Source organism: Microtus oregoni, unplaced genomic scaffold (genome assembly GCF_018167655.1).
Source record: "Microtus oregoni isolate MIOR12 unplaced genomic scaffold, Mior012 000400F_ref0000027, whole genome shotgun sequence".
NCBI classification, from domain to species: domain Eukaryota; kingdom Metazoa; phylum Chordata; class Mammalia; order Rodentia; family Cricetidae; genus Microtus; species Microtus oregoni.
The window spans coordinates 5,256-24,260 of NW_024545012.1; the positions used below are offsets into that span (position 1 = coordinate 5,256).

Sequence of the window (19,005 nt, forward strand, 5' to 3'; positions counted from 1 at the left end):
CTATGTGTCTTTGTATTCTGTACACAGTAGTAAAGGAAATGACATCACCACCCGCCCCCAACAGAGCTTCTGTCTTATTAGCAAGATCTCCATGATAGAGGAGTGAAGAAGAGGAACAGCATCCTCAGCAGAGCTGCTTTGTGGAGCTGGACAGACAGCATCTGGAGACAATGTGGGATAATGCCCTTGTACACTGTAAAGATTTGTCACTCATATTGGTTTAATAAAACACTGATTGGTCAGTATCCAGGCAGGAGACTAGGAGAATTCTGGGAAGAGGAAAGGCCCAGACACAGTCACCAGCCAGATGCAGAAAAGTCAAGATGCGAACACCTTACTGAGAGAAGGTGCCAAGTCACGTGGCTTAAACATAGACAAGAATTATGGGTTAATTTAAGTTGTGAGAGATAGTTAATAATAAGCCTGGGTTAATTTAAGTTGTAAGAGCTAGCTAATAATAAGCCTGAGCTAAGAGACCAAATGGTTTATAATTAATAAAAGCCTCTGTGTGGTTCTTTGGGACTGATTGTCTGCGGGACCAGGCTGTTAGGTAGGGTGGATGGAGAACTCCTCTCTGGGAGGGGGAACAGCAGCCTAGCTGAAAACACAGCCTCGCCTAATGTTGCCAGGTAACTTCAAGGTTCAAGATGTTAGGAATCTATCTTCTTTTATAATGTTCCACTATTTAAATGTTGGATACAAAACCACATTTGAACTCATGCAAATAAGGACACTCCAGCAGTTTTCAGGCAAGAACGCCTCTGTGTTGGTATTCTTGTCAGTTAGTGAAAATAAGACCCCCACGTTACTGTTGAGTGCATCTCCTGGGCCTTCACAATCCTTTATCCTAGAAACATCTTTTGGGATGGGGGTATACCTCAGTGGTGAAGTACATACCTAACATGCAAGAAGCCTTGAGTCACACACACACACACACACACACACACACACACACACCTCTCTCTCTCTCCCAAACCAAAGTGCTTTTCACATTGTAATTTATCTAAATCTAAGAAACTCATTTATATGATGACTTATAGCATATGCATCAAAAAAGCAATGTCTACTTGTTCTCAAATCCAGTTTTATTAAAGTAGTTTGGCAATTTGGTGGCAGTACAAAGGGGGGGGCACATTAGAGACAGTTTCGGTTTTCTGCATGCAGGAGGTCTGGGCACATGCGTATTTCCACACCCGCTGCTGTCTACTACCAAGCAGCAGGCTGCTATATGCTTTCCTACTCTCCAACGGCATAGGAATTTGTCAAACAGGCTTGAAAAAATAAAATCCAGATTTAAAAAGTTCTCATCAAATACCAAGAACACAGATTTTCTCCTGCATAGCTTAGGACACCATTTGCTTCCTTAGTGACCACTTTGCCATAGATTCGAGCATGGGCTTTTTTAGCTGTGTTACTGGGCAGCAAATGTTGGGCGGCCTCTCTGCCCAAGGTAAACATTGAGGAGCCAGAAGCAAAACTTCTCAGGGCTTGGTATGCCTTAGTTGTTCTCCACTGAGCCTGAAGTTGGCTGTAAGGAAGGAAACGAGAAAGACGTGTAAGAAATTTTGTACAAGACATGAAGGCTTGTACTAAGTAAGTGGTTCTCAACATAGGGGCTGCAAGTCCCCAAACACTGTCAGAAAACACCGATATGTACGTTATGATTCATAACAGTAGCAAAATCACAGTTATGCAGTAGCAACAAAAATAATTTTATGGTTGGGGTCACTACAACCTGAGGAACAGCATTAGGAAGGTTGAGAAACACTGTTCTAAGTGGTCTTGTTTCTCAAGCAGAACTTGAAAGCCTGGCTATGACAATGGAGCCTCATGGCTTTCTTCCTGTGAAAGGAGTATCTTTTGGAGCTTCAGATGTGGAAGACAAAGGCAAAACAGGGCAATAAGTTACCTGAGGATTACGGTAGCCTGTTTCCATGTACTATTGCTTAACAAGTTGCCATATGCTTCCTTAATAACTAAATGAAGACCATTCCAATTTATTTCACCAATGACAGAAAACTGGTTGCCTTATGGGGGGCGGGAATGCTTTTCCTTGAAGAAGAATGTCTTAGCATAGAGTACAGTATTTTTGTGCCCCCCCCCCAAAAAAAATCACATCTCAGTGAGTTAGCTAGCACACGTGACAGTCAAAACACAGGCTTCAGAACAGTCTCAGCAAATGCAATGTATTGTTGTCCCAGTGAATTAGACCTATAAACATTAAGTCAGAGTAGTGAGAAACAGGCCAGATAAAGTCTTCAGTCTTATTTCCCAAGTGGAGAAAACATTTCCTTTAGGAGTGAATACACATCTTGAAGTTTCCCAAAAACAAGTCCTTGCATTTAATTTAATTTAAAATAATAAAGTATCTCCAATGCTTAAGAAATAAGGATAGACTGGATTTTTACCCTGAGATTTCATTCAAGAATATCTTAGATTTGTGATACTTAAATAATGCTTATGATTTTTAAAATAATCTGTACATGTGTGTAGGTATGTGCATGTGAGTACAGGGGCCCAGGCTGACCAGGGCATGGGATCTCCCTGGAGCTAGAGCTGAAGGCCGTTGTGAGCTGCTGGGTATGAGTCCTGGGAACCATGGTTCTTTGTAAGAACCATGAGCTCTAGAACCATCTCTCCAGCACATTAAATAAACCTACGGCAATAAAAGCCTACAACACACTATTGGCAGTCTCTAAGTTATGCATTTTTAAAGGTTTATGCGCATGAGTGTTTTGCCTACGTGTGTGTGTGTGTGTGTGTGTGTGTGTGTGTGTGTGTGTGTGTGTGTACAATGCGCATGGCTGCCCATAGAGATCCTAAGAGGACACTGGCATCAGATCTCCTAATTCATGTAAGTCCTAGAATCAGTTGGGGCTTCTGAGAACTGAATCTGGGTCCCCTGCAGGAGCCCTCTCCGTAGTCCCTCCTAAGTCATTCAAACCCAGGAAACTACTTACAAATGGAGTCCTGATTCCGAATTTGCTGTGGAAAGTCATGGTGACTTTGTTTTTATGGCCGGTCCTTTGATCAAAGGCGTGGCACGAATCGAAAGGTGGGCTGTACAGGTGAAGGCTCACGGCAGGCTCCGTGTGGCTGACGTTCTCCACCCGATGTAATCCAATGGAATCTGTGCAGACAAAGGGGGCAGGAAACAGCGGAGAGATGGAGACGGCGGCTGAAGGCAAAGAGTTTCCTAACCACCCACAATCTTTAACTGATATCGATGAGTATGGCATGAATGTACAGTAGATTTAATTTCCTTGTTATGGATAGAAAGCGCCATGCAGGCATTCTCCCTGCAAACCATCTCACATTACAGTGAAAGACTAAAACTAGATACAAATTTGTAAGAACCTGAAAGCTTAAAAGATAGTTTCATTAGGGAAAAGAAAACAAAACTCTAAACCATTCAGGGGGAAAACCAAGAAAGAAACTATAATTTGAAACTCTCAAACAGATCAGGAATTGGCAGCCCCAGGCACTTTCTGGAAACAAGTGAAGACAGGGCTAACACACTTACAGGTTGAAAGGTTGTTTAGGAAGTAGGGTCTCAAATCCTTTCACCATCCCCCCCCGCCCCCCCCCCCCCCCACACTCCCAACCCCTGTAGAAGACAGAGATTGGCTATCTAGAAAAAGTACCGTGGCTGAACTCGGGACTGGTGGATACCAGGTTACAAACGAGTGAATGAAGCAACAAGGCACATGTGAATGGCAAGGGTCTTGCTTCCTTCACCAGCCAGCATCATCCAGGACTTCTTTCTCCAGGCAGAGATGCGGGCACCTCCGTAAGGAGTCTCACCAGCTCCACAGAAAAGCCCTCCCCATCCTGCCACCAGCAGTTCCTCTGCTAAAGGGCTCTGCCTGACCCTCAGAGAGCGATCCAGTCAACAAGCCCTGTCCTGTGCACAGAGACACCAGTGAACTTCTTTGTCCCTGGATTTTACACATGAGCACACAACTGAATTAGCCTCTAGTACAGAAGACAGAGGGGGGCTTGAGCAGCCTGGAAAAGCAAGTTGAAACAGGACATTGAGAAGACCTGGGGAAGTCTATTATTAGCATTCTAACTGAGACAAAACACCGGGCGGGGGGCAGGAATCAAAAGATTTTTTGTTTTTGCTTATTTATTTCTTGAGAGATGGTTTCACGCAGCTCATGGTCACCTTGACCTTCTGATCTTCCTTTCCTCAGCCCCACCCCAAGTCTGGGGCTGCTTTATTTGGGGGTAGGGTTGAACCGAGGACTTTGTGCAGACATGCTGGGCAAACACTCTACCAGCTGAACTACAACCCCAGCCTCAAAAAGGCTTCTCAAATAAAAAGACAGCTGGATGTGGTGATGCATGTCTGTAGGACATGCTGAAGAGGCAGAGGCAGGAGAATTGCCAAATAAAATAAAACCTGAACAGAAGGGCTGGTAGAAAAAGTTGAGGTCGATTAAAAAAAAATCAAAGGACAAAGATGAAAATAATAAAGGGGACAAAGATCAAAGGACAAGTTCAGGGAGCTCAATATCCAAACAAGAGGCCTTTCAGAAACACAGCTCATAGGGACAGCTTGAGGATATTTCTTGGATTGAGGCTCATGTGGTCAAACTGAGAGAAACCAAGCACCTGGCAGAACGATGAGTCCTTAGGTGACCTTATCGCTGTGGGACAGCAAGGGACAGATGAAGGTGCCACATGAGAAGATCCCAAACATTTCCAGAAGAGTCTTCAGAGAAGGAGTTAAGAGTCAGAATGACCACTTGTCCCCTTTCAACAGGGTCAGGGACAGGATACACTAAAGACAGAGACATAAGCTTCTGAGGTCACAACCCAAATTCAGCTAGTTTATCCATCAAGTTATAAGATTCGAATATGGGGTTTTGTGTTTTGGATATTAGGAAGTCTCAAAAATCTAGCATCCATGATGCCTTCCCTAGAGAGACACTGGAAGAGACGCTTACTCAAACGAGGATCAAGAACAAAGGCAACATGAACTCGGGAAATAAGCTCAAATGCAGAAAAAAGCAAAGGGAAGGCTGACTGTGAACCCTGGCTTAGAAATAACCAGTCTAGACAGGGCAATTATGTCCAGGAAGATTTAAAAATCCAGTGTGCTCTCCCCCCCCCCCCCCACTCATTGCTTTTTCAAGACAGGGTCTCACTATGTAACTCTGGCTGTCTTGGAACTCACTATGTAGACCAGGGTGGCCTCAAAGTAACAGAGATCCTCTACCTCTGCTTTTTAGTGCTGTGCCACCATGCCTGGCCCAACCTTCAGAATTTCTCTGTGTCTCCGAGGTTAACATTGAACCCAGGCTTGTTTCAAACTTGCAGAAAACAAATCCTCCTGCCTCAGCCTCTTGAGTGCTAGAGTTACATGGTACATGAACACTGTGCAGTAGGAAAACCAAGACGATCTAGTGCCTGCTTATGCACAATCTGGAATGAGCATTAACAGTTAACACTGAATGCTGTATACGAATAATATTTTGCTTTTCTAATTGCAGGTGTCCACACCAGCTGGCTCATGATGGACAATCGAAGGCCCTCAGATCAAATCACCTGTCCTTTAGAAGAGCCCAAGGTTCCTATGTGAGCCTCACGGTTCACAGTCTCAGCATTTGAATCTTTGCCTCTTTCTCCCCTATGTGTCTGTACTCCCTCTGTTACAGTCACGCTGGACTTTTCTTGGTGTTTCTGTCAACGTTCTCTGGACCTCTCCCACTTGAAACAGGCTCCTGAGCGTCTGTCCCAGTTCTCTGCTCACTTTCGCCTATGTTGTCTGTTACTCCTGGATGTGTAAAGACATTCCCAGCTACAGCTCTGCTGATGGGCGAGAGCTCGTCTCTCTGCTGCTTGCAGAGCCTTGTGTCTTGATCTTGTTTACAGTCTCCTAATACATCCTGCCCAACCTTATCTTCCTTCTTCCTTTCCGTTTGCCCCCATTCCTCAAGTTTCTACTCTCCGCAAGAGCTGTACCTTTCCCTGGACAGGGAACCTTCCCCAGATCATACCCATGTCTGCCCCTAATCTGTAAACATCAGAGGTTGGAAAGCGTTTAATGTTTTTCACTAATTAGTCTACAAAAATAGTCAGTGAGTACATCCCACCTTTCGCTGATTGGCAAAAATTAACATTAACAACCAGAATTTAACACTTCTATGGAAAAAGAACCAGGACTCACTCTCCTCCGGGGGTGGGGACCACTGCTGTCCTTTCAGAGTTCATTAGGTCCTCGCCAAAATCTTTTACCCCTCGTCTGCAGCTCCCTCCTTCACCCATATGTTTGGCTGCTACAGGCTTCTGCACTGGAGACCCCTGACAGAGCTCTTTTCCAAATGGAATGTATGTTCTTAGAGACTCTGGGTCCAGCTGAAAGTGATTACCCTAAAAGACGTTTAGCTTTACTGTGCTAAGGTATAAGTGACAAGCCTGTTCTTATAAAGCCGGTGTGCGCCTTCTATATAGCAACCCTCAAACATTTGAGAAAAATGAAAATGTCTACAGGGGAACCCGACAGACTCGTGTGAAGTGAATACAAGAGAAAACATTTCCCATACAATCTGATCTCTGTAAGTGATCTGCATTCCTAAACTAATAATCTAATAAATTTAAGCCAAGTAGCAAGGTCAATACTAGACTTTAAGATATATGAAGGAAATGCTGTGTTTGCCAGGGAAAGCTATAATATTTTATTTTATATAAGCAGGCCAGCTTCCTGATTAAAAGCATATGTTTGGACTTGAACTGCATGCATTCAAATACTGGCTAAATATTTAAAACCGGAGTGACTCCAGACAAGTTATTTAATCTTCATATGTACTGGCAATCTCATCTATACATGAAAACATTATGACTCTCATATGTTTTAATGAACTTTGGGAACGTTATGGTCCTTTTCAGAAACATAAATAAATTCACTGCCTCTCCTGGGGAGCATTTGGCTGTTCCAGAAGACATTGGGGGAAAGAACAAATTCTTGGTACGATATCTCTAAGTCATTGCCCAACAATATACATTACAAAATTTCCCTTGAGAAAAGTCTTTTAGGTATGCTGCATGCGGTTTACAAAAATAGGCACTGGCTAATGTTCTTAATCTCTTCCAGAACACGTCCTTGCATTTTCTGATACACACACACTATACATTTTGCAAGTAGACACGACTCTTTTGTATAAATTCATATCCCGTTCTCTTTGTTCTAAGTTTCGACGGGGTAAACAACTTTCCAATGAATGACAATCTTCATGCATATGTTTTGAGTGAATAATTCCAACCCTGCTTTAAAGCCTTAGAAACACATTGTGTTCAGGCCAGATTGTAACTATTTCCCATCAACACGCATAGATAAGAGTTCAGCTGTTCCTGTGTTCTCCTAGACAAAGAATAGGATGTTACCATTAATGTAGGCACACTGGTTTTCCCTCAAGGTCCTTTCTGACTTCTTGATCATCTCATTTGATTTCTTGTCAGGCCAGGCAAACAATGTCTCCTTTAGGTTTCCTTGCAGCATCTTCAAAAAGCAGTGGGAGTCCGTGTGGTCATGGATACTGCTATATGAGCACAAAATGACAAATGAATTCAGTAGTTGGTCCAGCACTCCACTGACTGAGTGGAAACTGATACACTCTTGGGAAGCTCTCAACCAGATTCATTTCAGTTGCTGTGTTTTACACTTCAGCACGATGGTTCCGGGCACAATAACAACACAGCATCCACAGCAAGGCACGTAGTTAACAGTTTAGATGTAAACTCTCACTAAGGATTGGCTTACATTTTTATATTTTTGGTTGTGAGCCTAGCCTTTAACGGCTGAGCCATCCCTCCAGGCCTGGCTTACATTTTTAAAAATGTTATAACTATAATCTGGTAACAAAACACAAACCCAGAAACCTTTCCTCCCCTCCCATACAGTTGTTTGGTTTGTTTGTTTTTGTCTTTTTGTTTTGCTGATCCTTGTCTTTGAGACAGGTATCATTACACAGCTAAGGCTGGGCTAGAACTCATGCTCTTCCTGCCTTAGAAGGGAGGATTACAGGCTTGCTGGGGTTCCAGGTGCGGCACAACGCCCAGGAAAACGCAGCATTTAATAAGACATATAAACTGTGCTATAACTGATAATGAAAGAATATTAGAAGTGGAGGAGGGCTCACATGTATGTGAGGTTCTGAATTTTATCTCTGGCATCCCCCACACATGCACGCATGCACACATGCATGCATGCACCCATGCATGGGCACACAGGAGGAAGGGTTCATTAAAGAAATTTTTAAAAGGATGAGGATAGTCATTTGTAATAATTGTACCATATTGGGATCACTGTTTTTCCCCATAGGCTTTTCCTCTTTTCTTCTTTGTGTGGGTGGGAGAATGTGTACGTGAGCATAACATACTCACTATCCTGAAATGATGATGTAATGTATACACAGCGTTAACATCTTACAGGCTTGGAGTAGCCTACCAGGGATGATCTTCCAATAGTGGTGGGAGAAAGCAAACTGCATATTAAGTGAAAAGGAATTTATTCATGTGATCTTAGAGCCAACAATTTAGGCATATGAGGTCATAACAGGGACAAGGTTGAATAAAATCTGTAAATGTATATAATTTTTAGCATTTGCATCCCGTTGAATTCTGGTAATGTTTAATGTGTCATAAAAAGAACTGTTCCTTGTGCCCACAAACTAGCCCTATCCCTGCTGATCTGTTTTTAAAAAGCACTGAGAATGACCCCTACCCCATTTCATCAACAAATGTTCCCTACGGACCTAACCTCGTAATTCTGCATTTCTTTTCTCTCACCAAAACGGGTCTAGCTATTGTTTTGACAGAACCCGAGAGATCTGTGTAAAAATACAGTTATTATTCAGTTGGCAACAAAGCTGACCAATGTGCAAACTAAAGACAAGGAAACAGATTTGAAAAGTATTGGTGTCAGTTTAAGTTGCTTTCCTGGTAAAGAAGTTGAACGATTAACTAGAGGTGGACAGAATTTTTCTGAATTTGTGACGTTTTTCTAGCTCCAAATCTTACCAGTTTGGTCTTTGGTCCCACAGTTGTTGACACATCTCACATACCACAAAGGTCAAAGGTCAGGGTTAAGCACAGTTCCAAAAACAGTTTAACTCCATAGGAGACAGAGATGTCGAATTAAGGTGACTATTTGCTTCCTCTGAATTACTACTACTCATTTGGGGTGGAGGTCTTATTTTTATTTTTATTATTTTATATTCTTTTTTGGTTTGTTTATTTATCCCCCTGTCTCTCTGTGTATGTGCATATACAACTTGTAAGAGTTGGCTTTCTCTGTGGATTCCAGTAATTGGGGAGAATCATCGAGTTTGGGGGCGAGCGCATTTATGCACTGAGCCATCTTGCTTGCTGAGGGAGGAGATGAGGGGTGATTTAAATGTATGTAGTACATGCCTGACTCCTACCCCAGTGCTAATTCCATGCTGAGATTAGTGGACAATGTAAACAAATAACTCTAAATGTGAATTGCTAGTCCTTGTGAAGTTGGTGACTAGCCTGGAGCTCTCATTGTTCACTGTAAGAAATACCGTGAATGGGGCTGGGGTGTTAGTTCAGTGTTAGATGGTAGAGTGCTTGCTTAGTATGCATGAGACATACATTTGAGTCCTGGCATTGTAGAATACAGGTTTACTTTTGAATATTTTGAGACTTACTATGAGTCTTACTATGTACCCCTGCCTGTCCTAGAACTCACTGTGTATATCAAAACCTAATACTAGTTGAACCTTGAGATTATTAAATACCTATTTTAAAACACATTATAAAAGCAGTTAACAGCTGGGCGGTGGTAGCACACGCCTTTAATCCCAACACTCAGGGAGGCAGAGGCAGGTGGATTTCTGTGAGTTTGAGGGCAGCCTGGTCTTCAAGAAGTTGACAAAATGTGCAAAACAGAAAACAATGTGTATCTAACCTCAACTTCATTAACAAAGTATCATAGACACATAGTCACATTAGTATAGTGTACACACCGAAATGTTACTTCACAGTAGGGACATATGGCGTTTTGTAACTTTCTCCAACCCAGAGATCCATCTGCTGGCTCTTATGTTGGGTTTAAAGGTGTGTGCCACCATGGCCAGCCAAACCATAGATTTATCAAAGAAGAGTAAGAAAGAACCCCGGAGGCTGGAAGGATGCCGGAGGGAGGCGTTTTCACAGGGAAAGCCGGGACTGAGTGAGCGAGCGGCTGTGTTACCTGCCATGTCCTTCTCCCCAGCACAGGATCATCAGGTTAAACTTCCCATTTCCTTGATCCACAAGATTGCGAGTGTACCTGAAAAGACAGACATATGCCAGTCTGAATCTGCCTGCTGAGATAAGTACTAGAAAAAAGAAGCATAACGCGGTGTCATCTACTTTTATTTACTAATATTCTCATTTTAAACAATGGTCTCATGTAGCCCAGGCTGTGAACTCCTGGTTCCCCTATCTCCATGCCCAAGGGCTGGGATTCTAAGCATCACTTATGCCCAACCTTCCTTTTTTTTTTTTTTCTGTTTCATAATCTTTCATTCAAATGTAAAAGTTCAGAAGAAGCCATTTGTAGGGATTGGGATTTGTTCTTTTAAAAACAAAACAAGAATAAAGGAAATATAAAATCAAAACAAAACAAAAACAGCCAAGGAGAAAAACCAAAACCAAACCAAACAAACTGTCAGAAACTGTCAAGGAAAGGAAAGAGCATGGAGCCATACAAGTTAATTGAACAAACCCCTTTCTCTCACTACCAATAGCTCACACCCATTCAATGCTAATGCGTATTCCTGAGTTAAATCCATAGTTCAGTTTTGTTCACAAAGCCATCTGAAAATAACAAGCACTGCTTGCTTCCTTCAGCCCAGTCAAATTGTGAGCCACTTCAATATGCACTTTCTGTTTTTGAAAACAAGGGAGGCATTATTCAAAGAAAGCAGTACTTAGCCTCCAGATACATTTCCCAGGAATGGCAGATTCCAAAAGCCTAGCTGCTCTGGGGCTTTTCAAAGTGGACCCCCTAACCCACTGTGCACAGGAGCATGAATCCTAGCCCCCAGCTTCCACCTCAATAAAACTTGAACACGGTTTTCGAATTCAGAGCCCAGAACAAATAAAAACTGTTTTTACAGCTGAGCTTTGACTTTTCTGCATTGTGTACTTTTATTTTTTTCTGGTCTAGAAAGAATGACGAAACATTTCTGTATTTTGATTTGCTGACTTTCCTGAGGTAGCTATTCAGTCTTTACTACCAGCATGAAATGATAACAGGGGGAAAAAAGTTTCATGTTTCTCCATGCTTATCAGTCTCAAACTAGTAAAAAGTAGTGTTTTCATGGAAGGTATCTGGAGAGTTCATTACTACCCAGAAAAGAATGTTGCTATTGTTTTGGGATTTTTTTTTCCCTTGGTAGCTTTTGAGGACTAAAGTTTCATTAAAGGACTGTTCTAGAACTCTGCCCAGTTTTACTGCTAAAGCCCTGATACAAACACATTCAAAAGCACAAATAAGCCGTAGCTTGAAGTAAATACCAGAACAAAGGCTACATTAGGTCAGAATACTGCCAAACCTTTTACTATTATAACTGGCAAGAAAAAAAAAACCCATCAAAACCAAAACAACTATCCTATGGACACTTGAACTCTTTAAGTTGTAATTTGGTCCAGTGATCCTGTTGTCAGCATTTGGCCAGCAGTGTCTGATGTTTGTGACACCCGTTTTAGACTGCTGTCTCTATGGGCAAGGAAGCATTGTACACATTTGCTTGGGTACTGTTTGCTCACTCCGTCATCTGTTAACCCAAGCTCCCCATGCACTGCAGCTTTCCTCTTGTCCTGTCCTTCCTTCTGTCCCCCAGGCTCAGGGCCCGGTGCGTGCAGGCCATGGGTCTCTGGAGAGTTGCCAGGTACCATTATTTTCTTTTTAGCTGTTAGTCTCCCTTATACCTTATGACCCAGGAAGGGGCTGTACACACAGCCTTTAAGCCACAGTAAACAGAGTTCCTGTATTAACACCCCACTTCTCCAAAGAACCCACCGTCTGGATATACTGAAAGGAACACACACAGCCTTGCTCCCACCCCCAGATCAGATTGGAATCCTTCTGGGCACCAAGGACAATACAATAGAACTCTCTGTCTCTTGTTCTCCCTATAGTCCACCCATATCCCACCCAGGACTTCACCTCTATCTTACGGAGCTGTGCTTGGGTGTAGGGAGAGATCCCTGGCAATGCCATTGTTCTGGAGAGCAGGCGCTGTTGCCACAAACCTGACTAATTTCACTTGGACAATGCTATGTCTCCAGATATGTTACAGTAACAGAAGAATTTGTCACAGGTCTAGAGGAAGTTGCCTGGGGGTTTACAGTCCAGCTTCTTAAATTGTGCATTGCACAGCGGAATGTGGGCGCATAGAAGATCGGAACAGTGTAAGATTTCTGAAGGTACAGCCCCAAATTAATACCAAATAAAATGTCATGTGTAATAAACTGGTAACTGGCAGCACTTGCCCCGTCATCGCATGACACCATAGCAACCAGTTTTTTAAAATGTATTATTATTGTGTGTGTCATGTGTGTGTTCAGGCATGCATGTGTGAAGGATATGGCATTTTTGTGGAGTTTTCATGTAGCCCAGGCTGTGAACACACAGGGCAGCTGAGGTTTACCTGCCTCCACCTCCCAAGGGCAAGCAGCATGCCCAGCCTCAGTTCTTTTTCATGCTTAATAATATTTCATTCAAATGCAAAATCAAAACAACAAATATTGGACCAAGATTCATGTAAAAATAAACAAGCACTCCTTCTCATTAACATACATATTTGCTTTAATCTTTAATAAATGATAGAATTATATGTATGCCAAATTAAAAAAAAACTGTGGATGATTTTCAGTAAATATTTGATTTTTATTTTAAACACCTGCATATATGGAGCTATAAAGTTTTTCAGGCCAAAGGCGCTGCAGGCGGCCTTGTTAGTTGTAGGCTCCTAAACAATGACGGGGAAACGACCTTGTGTAGGATACCCAACTCCTTTTCCGCTGCTCTTTGCTTGTAAAACTGAGATAAGAACAGTTTCATCTCACACCGTGTGACCTGACTGGAGGAGCTCTTGGTCCACAAACGGGCAATTACCTGCCAGCATTTAAATAGACATCTCAGGTGTACCCTTGCGGGACCCAGCCCAGACCTGAGTGACCAGAATCAAAGGAAACGCTTCAGACCACTTCCCAAACACAAAATGCCACCCTTCTTGTCCTAAGTTTTTACTACTTTAAGTTTAAAAATATTGTCGAAACAGCCCTTGCTGACAGAACTTTGTTACATGTTAAGGAGAGAACTTCCGAGGAGAAGCCCCGTTCTTGCCACCCTTTCCTCCAGCCAGTCTATCAAGCGCAAGCACTGAGGCTTGCTCTTTCTTCCACACAGAAAACTTAAGAGCTCTGGCTCCTGAGGGCTGACCATCAGACTTAATCCTTAAGTCAAAGCTTCCAAAGGTCTCAGGCTACCAGACTCAAGCAGGTCCGGAAAGTAGCGGTCTTTATTTAGTTTTACCTTCTAGGTTCTGGGAAACAAGGGAGAGAGAAGGCCAAAGGCTTGGGGGGCTGCAAAAGCCGCGGAGTGCCCAATTTACAAAATCTGACAAGTGTGCGAGCCAATCCTTAGTCGGGGTGGTGAAAGTGGGGTGGAAGAACTAACATTGGATAGGAACAGTTCGCAAAACCCTTGCGCTGTTCCAGGATCGGGGACAAAGGACTGACTTGGGGTTGTGTTGGGTCCCACCAGCACCCAGGGTGATCTCCGGGAGCGTTCTCCGACCATCTGCCGTCAGTCCCAGGCGGCTGCCCGGCTGGAGCTCGAGCGTGCCAGGTGGCGGGAGGGGTCTCTTGGTGCTGTGCCAGAGACGGCTGCGGAGGTGGGGCGTGGTGTTGCTGTGTTGGAGGCTAGGACTGGGGGTGGCGGGGTTTTGCGGGAGACAGCGGAAAACCTGAGAGTGGTGCGGGGACCTCCCTTCCGACTGCGGGGACCTAGCTTTGCAGAAGGCCGGGCACGCTCACCTGTACTGGTCGAATTTGGCGTACAAAGCCCACTCGGCGGGATTGCTCTCGTAGGCCTCCAGCACAGCCTGTACCTCCTCTACGTTGACCTCGTCGCCCGCGAAGAGCTCATGCAGGATGCGGATGAGGTCGGCCAGGGTCCGGGGCTTCAGCAGCTTCGTCCCTTCCATCCCGTAGGGCTGCGGCACCCCCCTCCAGGCCGGCTGCGGAGGACCCCGGCTGCAGGCTGGACACCCGACACACCCAGGACCCGGGACGCCCGGGACCCACCGCACTAAAGGCTCGCAAGGGTGTTGAGACTCAGGTCTAGGAGTCACCGGAGACCAGCCTAGTGCACCGCACCGGTCGAGACCAAAGCTGCGGAATCCGCCCTCCCGGGCCCTTTTTAAGCTCTTCGAGTCCTGCAGAACGTATCAACCGCCTTCAGGGGGAGGAGTGAGGCGGAGAGACCTGAGAAAGGGGCTGGAGCTGGAGAGCGCCAGCGGGAAGGCTCTGGCACAGGACCCTGCTGCCTGTGCGCGCCAGCTCTCAGAAGCCCCACTGTGGCCCTTGCTCTATATGAGCAATTTCTTCCCCGCCTTAGCAGCGGATTTTGGCCGCCCATCCCATCCCTTTCCAGGGCTTGGTTTACAATGAATGCCTGTGGGTTTTAGGTCTCGGAGGGGTGGATACTGAGGAAATGGAACCCATCTTCCAAATGCAGCTAAGGTGGTCGGGAAGATGAACGATGAATCCATTCCCTGGCCACAGTAACTGTTAGGTGACTATAAACGGTCCACATACAAGCCCCGGGCTAGGTGATAATTAATCTTTGCTTTGAGAGTCATTTTATAGCGCTGGCTGGCTGTAGCCCTTCATCTCAGAGGTCCGGCCTGCTTCTGCCTCCAGAGTGCTCGTGTTTTTCTCTTTTTAAATTCAAATGTACAGTAGTGTACTGTGGATTAATATTTGACTTGAGCTTTTAGTAAGACCAGCGGCTTTAATCTTATACATCGCTTGGTAAAATATATCCAGTGCAAAGAGCTGGCGGTGATGGCACAGGCCTTTAATCCCAGCACTTGGGAGACTTAAGAGATGGTGGACTGGGCCTTTTTCTGGGGCTGGTGGTGGTGATGTTCGTCAGTGTACAGTCATTTAAAAGACTGCAATTGGATGACTTGAATCCTTAAATTCTAGGCACATACACACAAAGAGTTCTACCCCCTTGCACTTAGCATGCTCTGGGAACAGCAGGGGTTACATGTGGCTGAAAAAGGAACAGACACACCTCAAAGTATATATTCATTCTTCCCATTATAAATGATGATTTGGATTATTAAAGGTATAGACTTCTGTACCCCCACCCCGTCACTGTCCACACGTTAATATTTACTTGAGCTGCATGGTTTGGAACACTCCTGTCTAATGCTATCACAGCACACATGTCTCAACTGTAATCCTAGCACTTGGTTGGCTGAAGCCCAATTGCTGTTTGTGGACAAGCAAGCAACAAAACAAATAACAAAAAGCAGAAAAAAACAAAACACACAAAACAGCTTTGTGGGGTTCTCTGAAAGCTTTTCTAAGGCATCTGGGATCGAGTTTACATGAAACTTTATAGCTTACTCAAAACTTATTTTACTTTCCATTGTTCTGAGTTCCCTCATTCTCTCTTCCATTCATTCATGACTTTATTGTCTGTCCATACCCCCATCCCCACCCCGATTTTATAGGAAAAGTACAACTCCCTCCCCGCCTTTACTTGGGTTTATCTGTAGCTTTGGAGCCTGACCTGGATTTCCTCTGTAGACCAGGCTAGCCTCAAACTCAGATATCCTCCTGCCTCTACCTCCCAAATGCTGGGACCAAAGGCGTACACCACCACTGCCCGGTTCTTTGACAAGAATCAGAGAGGAAGAACTAGGATGTGCAGGACTCTTTTGAGATTAGGTCTATTGTTGCCTAGGCTGACCGGGGACTCAGTTGGCTTAAATCATCAGCTTCCCATGAGATGTAACTACAGACAGACACAGGCCACCATGACTGTCAACACTTCCCATCTCCGACAATTCCTAGCACACCGTGCTTTGTGCATGTTGGGAGGTACACAGAAAAGGTGGTGAGAGAGCTGGTAAGTGGCTAAGACAATGCTATTGTTGGTAAAGGGCAGCTGAATTCTTCCTAAGGGACAGTATAAGTCAGCTTGTGATAGTCACCTGCATTATTTTTATTTATATAAGTGAAATGTCAAGATCCAGGTAGATCCGTTACTAAGGGCAACGGCTGTAGTTTTGTCAGATACTGCCACTGGGACAGCACTCCAAGAGAAAGGAGCTACAAGTAATAGAGTTTTGGAAATAATGTGTCTACCCATGAATGCAAAACATTAAAAAAGCATGTACTCTGAGCCAAGCTTGTTCACACAATCCAAATTCCCTATGTTTTAATTACTGTCCTCAGATGGGTGATAGTCTAAGGGGAGGGTTGAGTCACAGCAATGTACATGGAGAGATGGACAGACACTGGCAGTATACACAGTGGAGAAATACAAAGCAAGGGAAGCTGGGTAGTGAGGAATTGCCAGTTTAGAGGGTGTTCGGGGAAGATGTCCTTAAAAGTGACGTTTGAGCAGGAACCAGAGAGGTCAAGTGCATTTAACTTGGAGGAGACCCTTCCAAGAGGAGGAAAACCAAGGACAAAAGTCCTTGGAATGGACACAATCTTAGTGTCTGAATTCAGAGCACAGACTGGCTGTGACTGGCCAACTGTGGAGAAGGGAGGAGGGCTGCAGGTCCAATGGACTCGGCAGGGTAGAGGAGCTAGAGGAGACAATGGCTGAGCGCTAACAAGTTCTGAAGGGGAAGCTTTCAGGATCTGCAGACAGATGAGCTGGTTTGGAAGATGAGTAAAGATGGAAAGACCGGAGAAAAGCCGATTGGCATGGTTTGTGAATCCCATGGGAGAGCCAGGAATGTGGACTGGCTTGTTACAGGTAGCTCTGTAAAAAGAGCCATTTCACACTGGACAGACTCGAAGTAACCAATGTTAGGATTAGTATCCAATTTCCTGTGATGTGAAAGGACTGTGGGAGTTAAATTCTAAGATTCTCCTCATGGCCGTTCACGTTTGATCTCTCATGCACTGAAGACAGCAAGCGAAACCAGTGCTGCCCAATGCTTTTGTTTTCCACTTTCCAGTATTTCTAAAACAAGAAAAACAACAACAAAACACAAAACCCAATGCCCCCAAACCTGTAGGACTTACATTCAAGTAGGAAAATCTGGCTGCTCCACTGCAGGTGTCATGGATCAAAGGCAATGATTAGCATCTGCAGTTTTTAGATTTTTCTTTAACCACCCAAGGTCTTTCCACATTCATTAGTCATTTTCCACTTTTTAATTATTTGGGGTGCTAGGGATCAACCCAGAACTCTATCACTGATCTACGCCAGGCCCTGTGGTGTTTTGCTGATTAGTGTTTGCCTTATCCAGAACGAATCCATATATTAACATCATTAACCTCTCCATGTGTTGCAACTGTTTTTTTTTTTTTTTTTTTTTTGTTACCTTCTGCTGTACGAAAGCTACAGATTTCCTTCCTTGTTCCTTTTGAAGTTAAATCCCTCTTAATTCAGTCAGGGAAAAGCAACAGAAGCAGCCCTCCTTTCCACCTGCAGGCCCCACCATCATGGAGTGATGGGGACATGTATGCCGCAGCAGCACACAGCTAAGCGCTGTCACTGTCGTGGCTTTCTCACGTGTTCTTAGGAGGAGGAGGGTCTCCTGAGTCACTCAAGACTTTAAGGAAGAGTTCAGAGTCCCAATTAGACCCTGAAGGAGCTGGGGCTTGAAGGAGTGAAGAGTTAGTGAATCCTTGGAGGCAAGGAAACAAAGAACAGGCAAGCCAGGGAGTAACAAATCCTGTCAGGCTGCAAACTGCCGTGGTAAGATAAGTTTTCTCAGCTTTCCCATCAGTCAGTTTCCTAGAGCCAGCTCTCTTCCTGCCCGAAGCTTGCTCAGCATATTACAATACCTGGACAATGAAGTGGGAGCTTCGTAACAAGCCGTTTTCATCTTCATACTCCTGCAGTATGTAATGCTACCCTACCGTTAAGTTACACACAAATAAACTGGCTGACTAAAGTTAGTAATCTGAGGCACAGCTTACAATTTTGTTTTCTTCCCACCCCCAAGGCTTCTCTGTGTAACTTTGGGATCTGGGATCTGTCCTGGAACTTGCTCTATAGACCAGGCTGGCCTTAAACTCACGGAGATCTGCCTGCCTCTCCCTCCCAAGCACTGGGATTAGTGTGCACTGGCTGCTCTTCCACAGGGTCTGAGTTCAATACCCAGCAACCACATGATGGCTCACAACCATCAGCAACGAGACCTGATGCCCTCTTCTGGGCCTGCAGGCACACATGCAGGCAGAAGACTATATATAATAAATAATAAATATTTAATTTATAATAATAAATCATAAATTAAAAAATTTATTATGAAAAGAAAAAACCAAAATCTTTAAAGTTAAAACTTCTAAAAATCAGCCTTCAGGAAGAATTCAATCTTATTTTGATTAGCAACAAATCACTTTAATTTGCTATATGTTCTAAATATTTGAAAACTCATTATGAAATCCCTGGCATAAATAATTTGAAGGATAGGCGTGGAATATTCATGTATACTTGTGTGCTGTTGTACCTCTGCACAGGGTGCAGATACTACCATATACTCATCACACACAGGGAAAACTGAAATAAAAACGAAGGTTCATTCTCTTTTCCTCCTATGTTTCAACTGCCCCTGAGATGCTTTAAACTGTCCAGTCACCCTATCAGTCATGGGCTCCCTGCTTACAAGTGTCGAAAATTATTTGGGCAAAGACCAACAGACAATGTAAAACAATTCGATAGTATAAATCCCTACATAGTCCTCAAAACTACCGGGGGAAGAAAATAAGGCATACAAA

At 44.1% G+C, this 19,005-nt stretch overlaps 1 protein-coding gene across 1 annotated transcript; it reads right to left on the reverse strand.

The window, feature by feature from the left end:
• Nucleotides 1-1,067: 1,067 nt before the first annotated feature.
• On the reverse strand, nucleotides 1,068-14,436 carry LOC121445725 (cysteine dioxygenase type 1). Its single transcript, XM_041647872.1, has 5 exons — nucleotides 14,059-14,436; nucleotides 10,223-10,300; nucleotides 7,390-7,544; nucleotides 2,961-3,130; nucleotides 1,068-1,528 (listed from the first exon to the last, which is right to left on the reverse strand). Exons 1-5 carry the CDS (start codon nucleotides 14,226-14,228, stop codon nucleotides 1,499-1,501), a joined length of 603 nt encoding a protein of 200 aa, XP_041503806.1. The 5' UTR covers nucleotides 14,229-14,436; the 3' UTR covers nucleotides 1,068-1,498.
• Nucleotides 14,437-19,005: the final 4,569 nt, after the last annotated feature.

Coding starts and splice junctions, on each gene's coding strand:
- LOC121445725 (XM_041647872.1), bottom strand. CDS start 14,228: ATGGAAGGGACGAAGCTGCTGAAGCCCCGGACCCTGGCCGACCTCATC. Junction 10,301..14,058: donor GCCAAATTCGACCAGTACAG/GTGAGCGTGCCC, acceptor CTGTCTTTTCAG/GTACACTCGCAATCTTGTGG. Junction 3,131..7,389: donor CCAGTGTGCCTACATTAATG/GTAACATCCTAT, acceptor TTGTCTGCACAG/ATTCCATTGGATTACATCGG.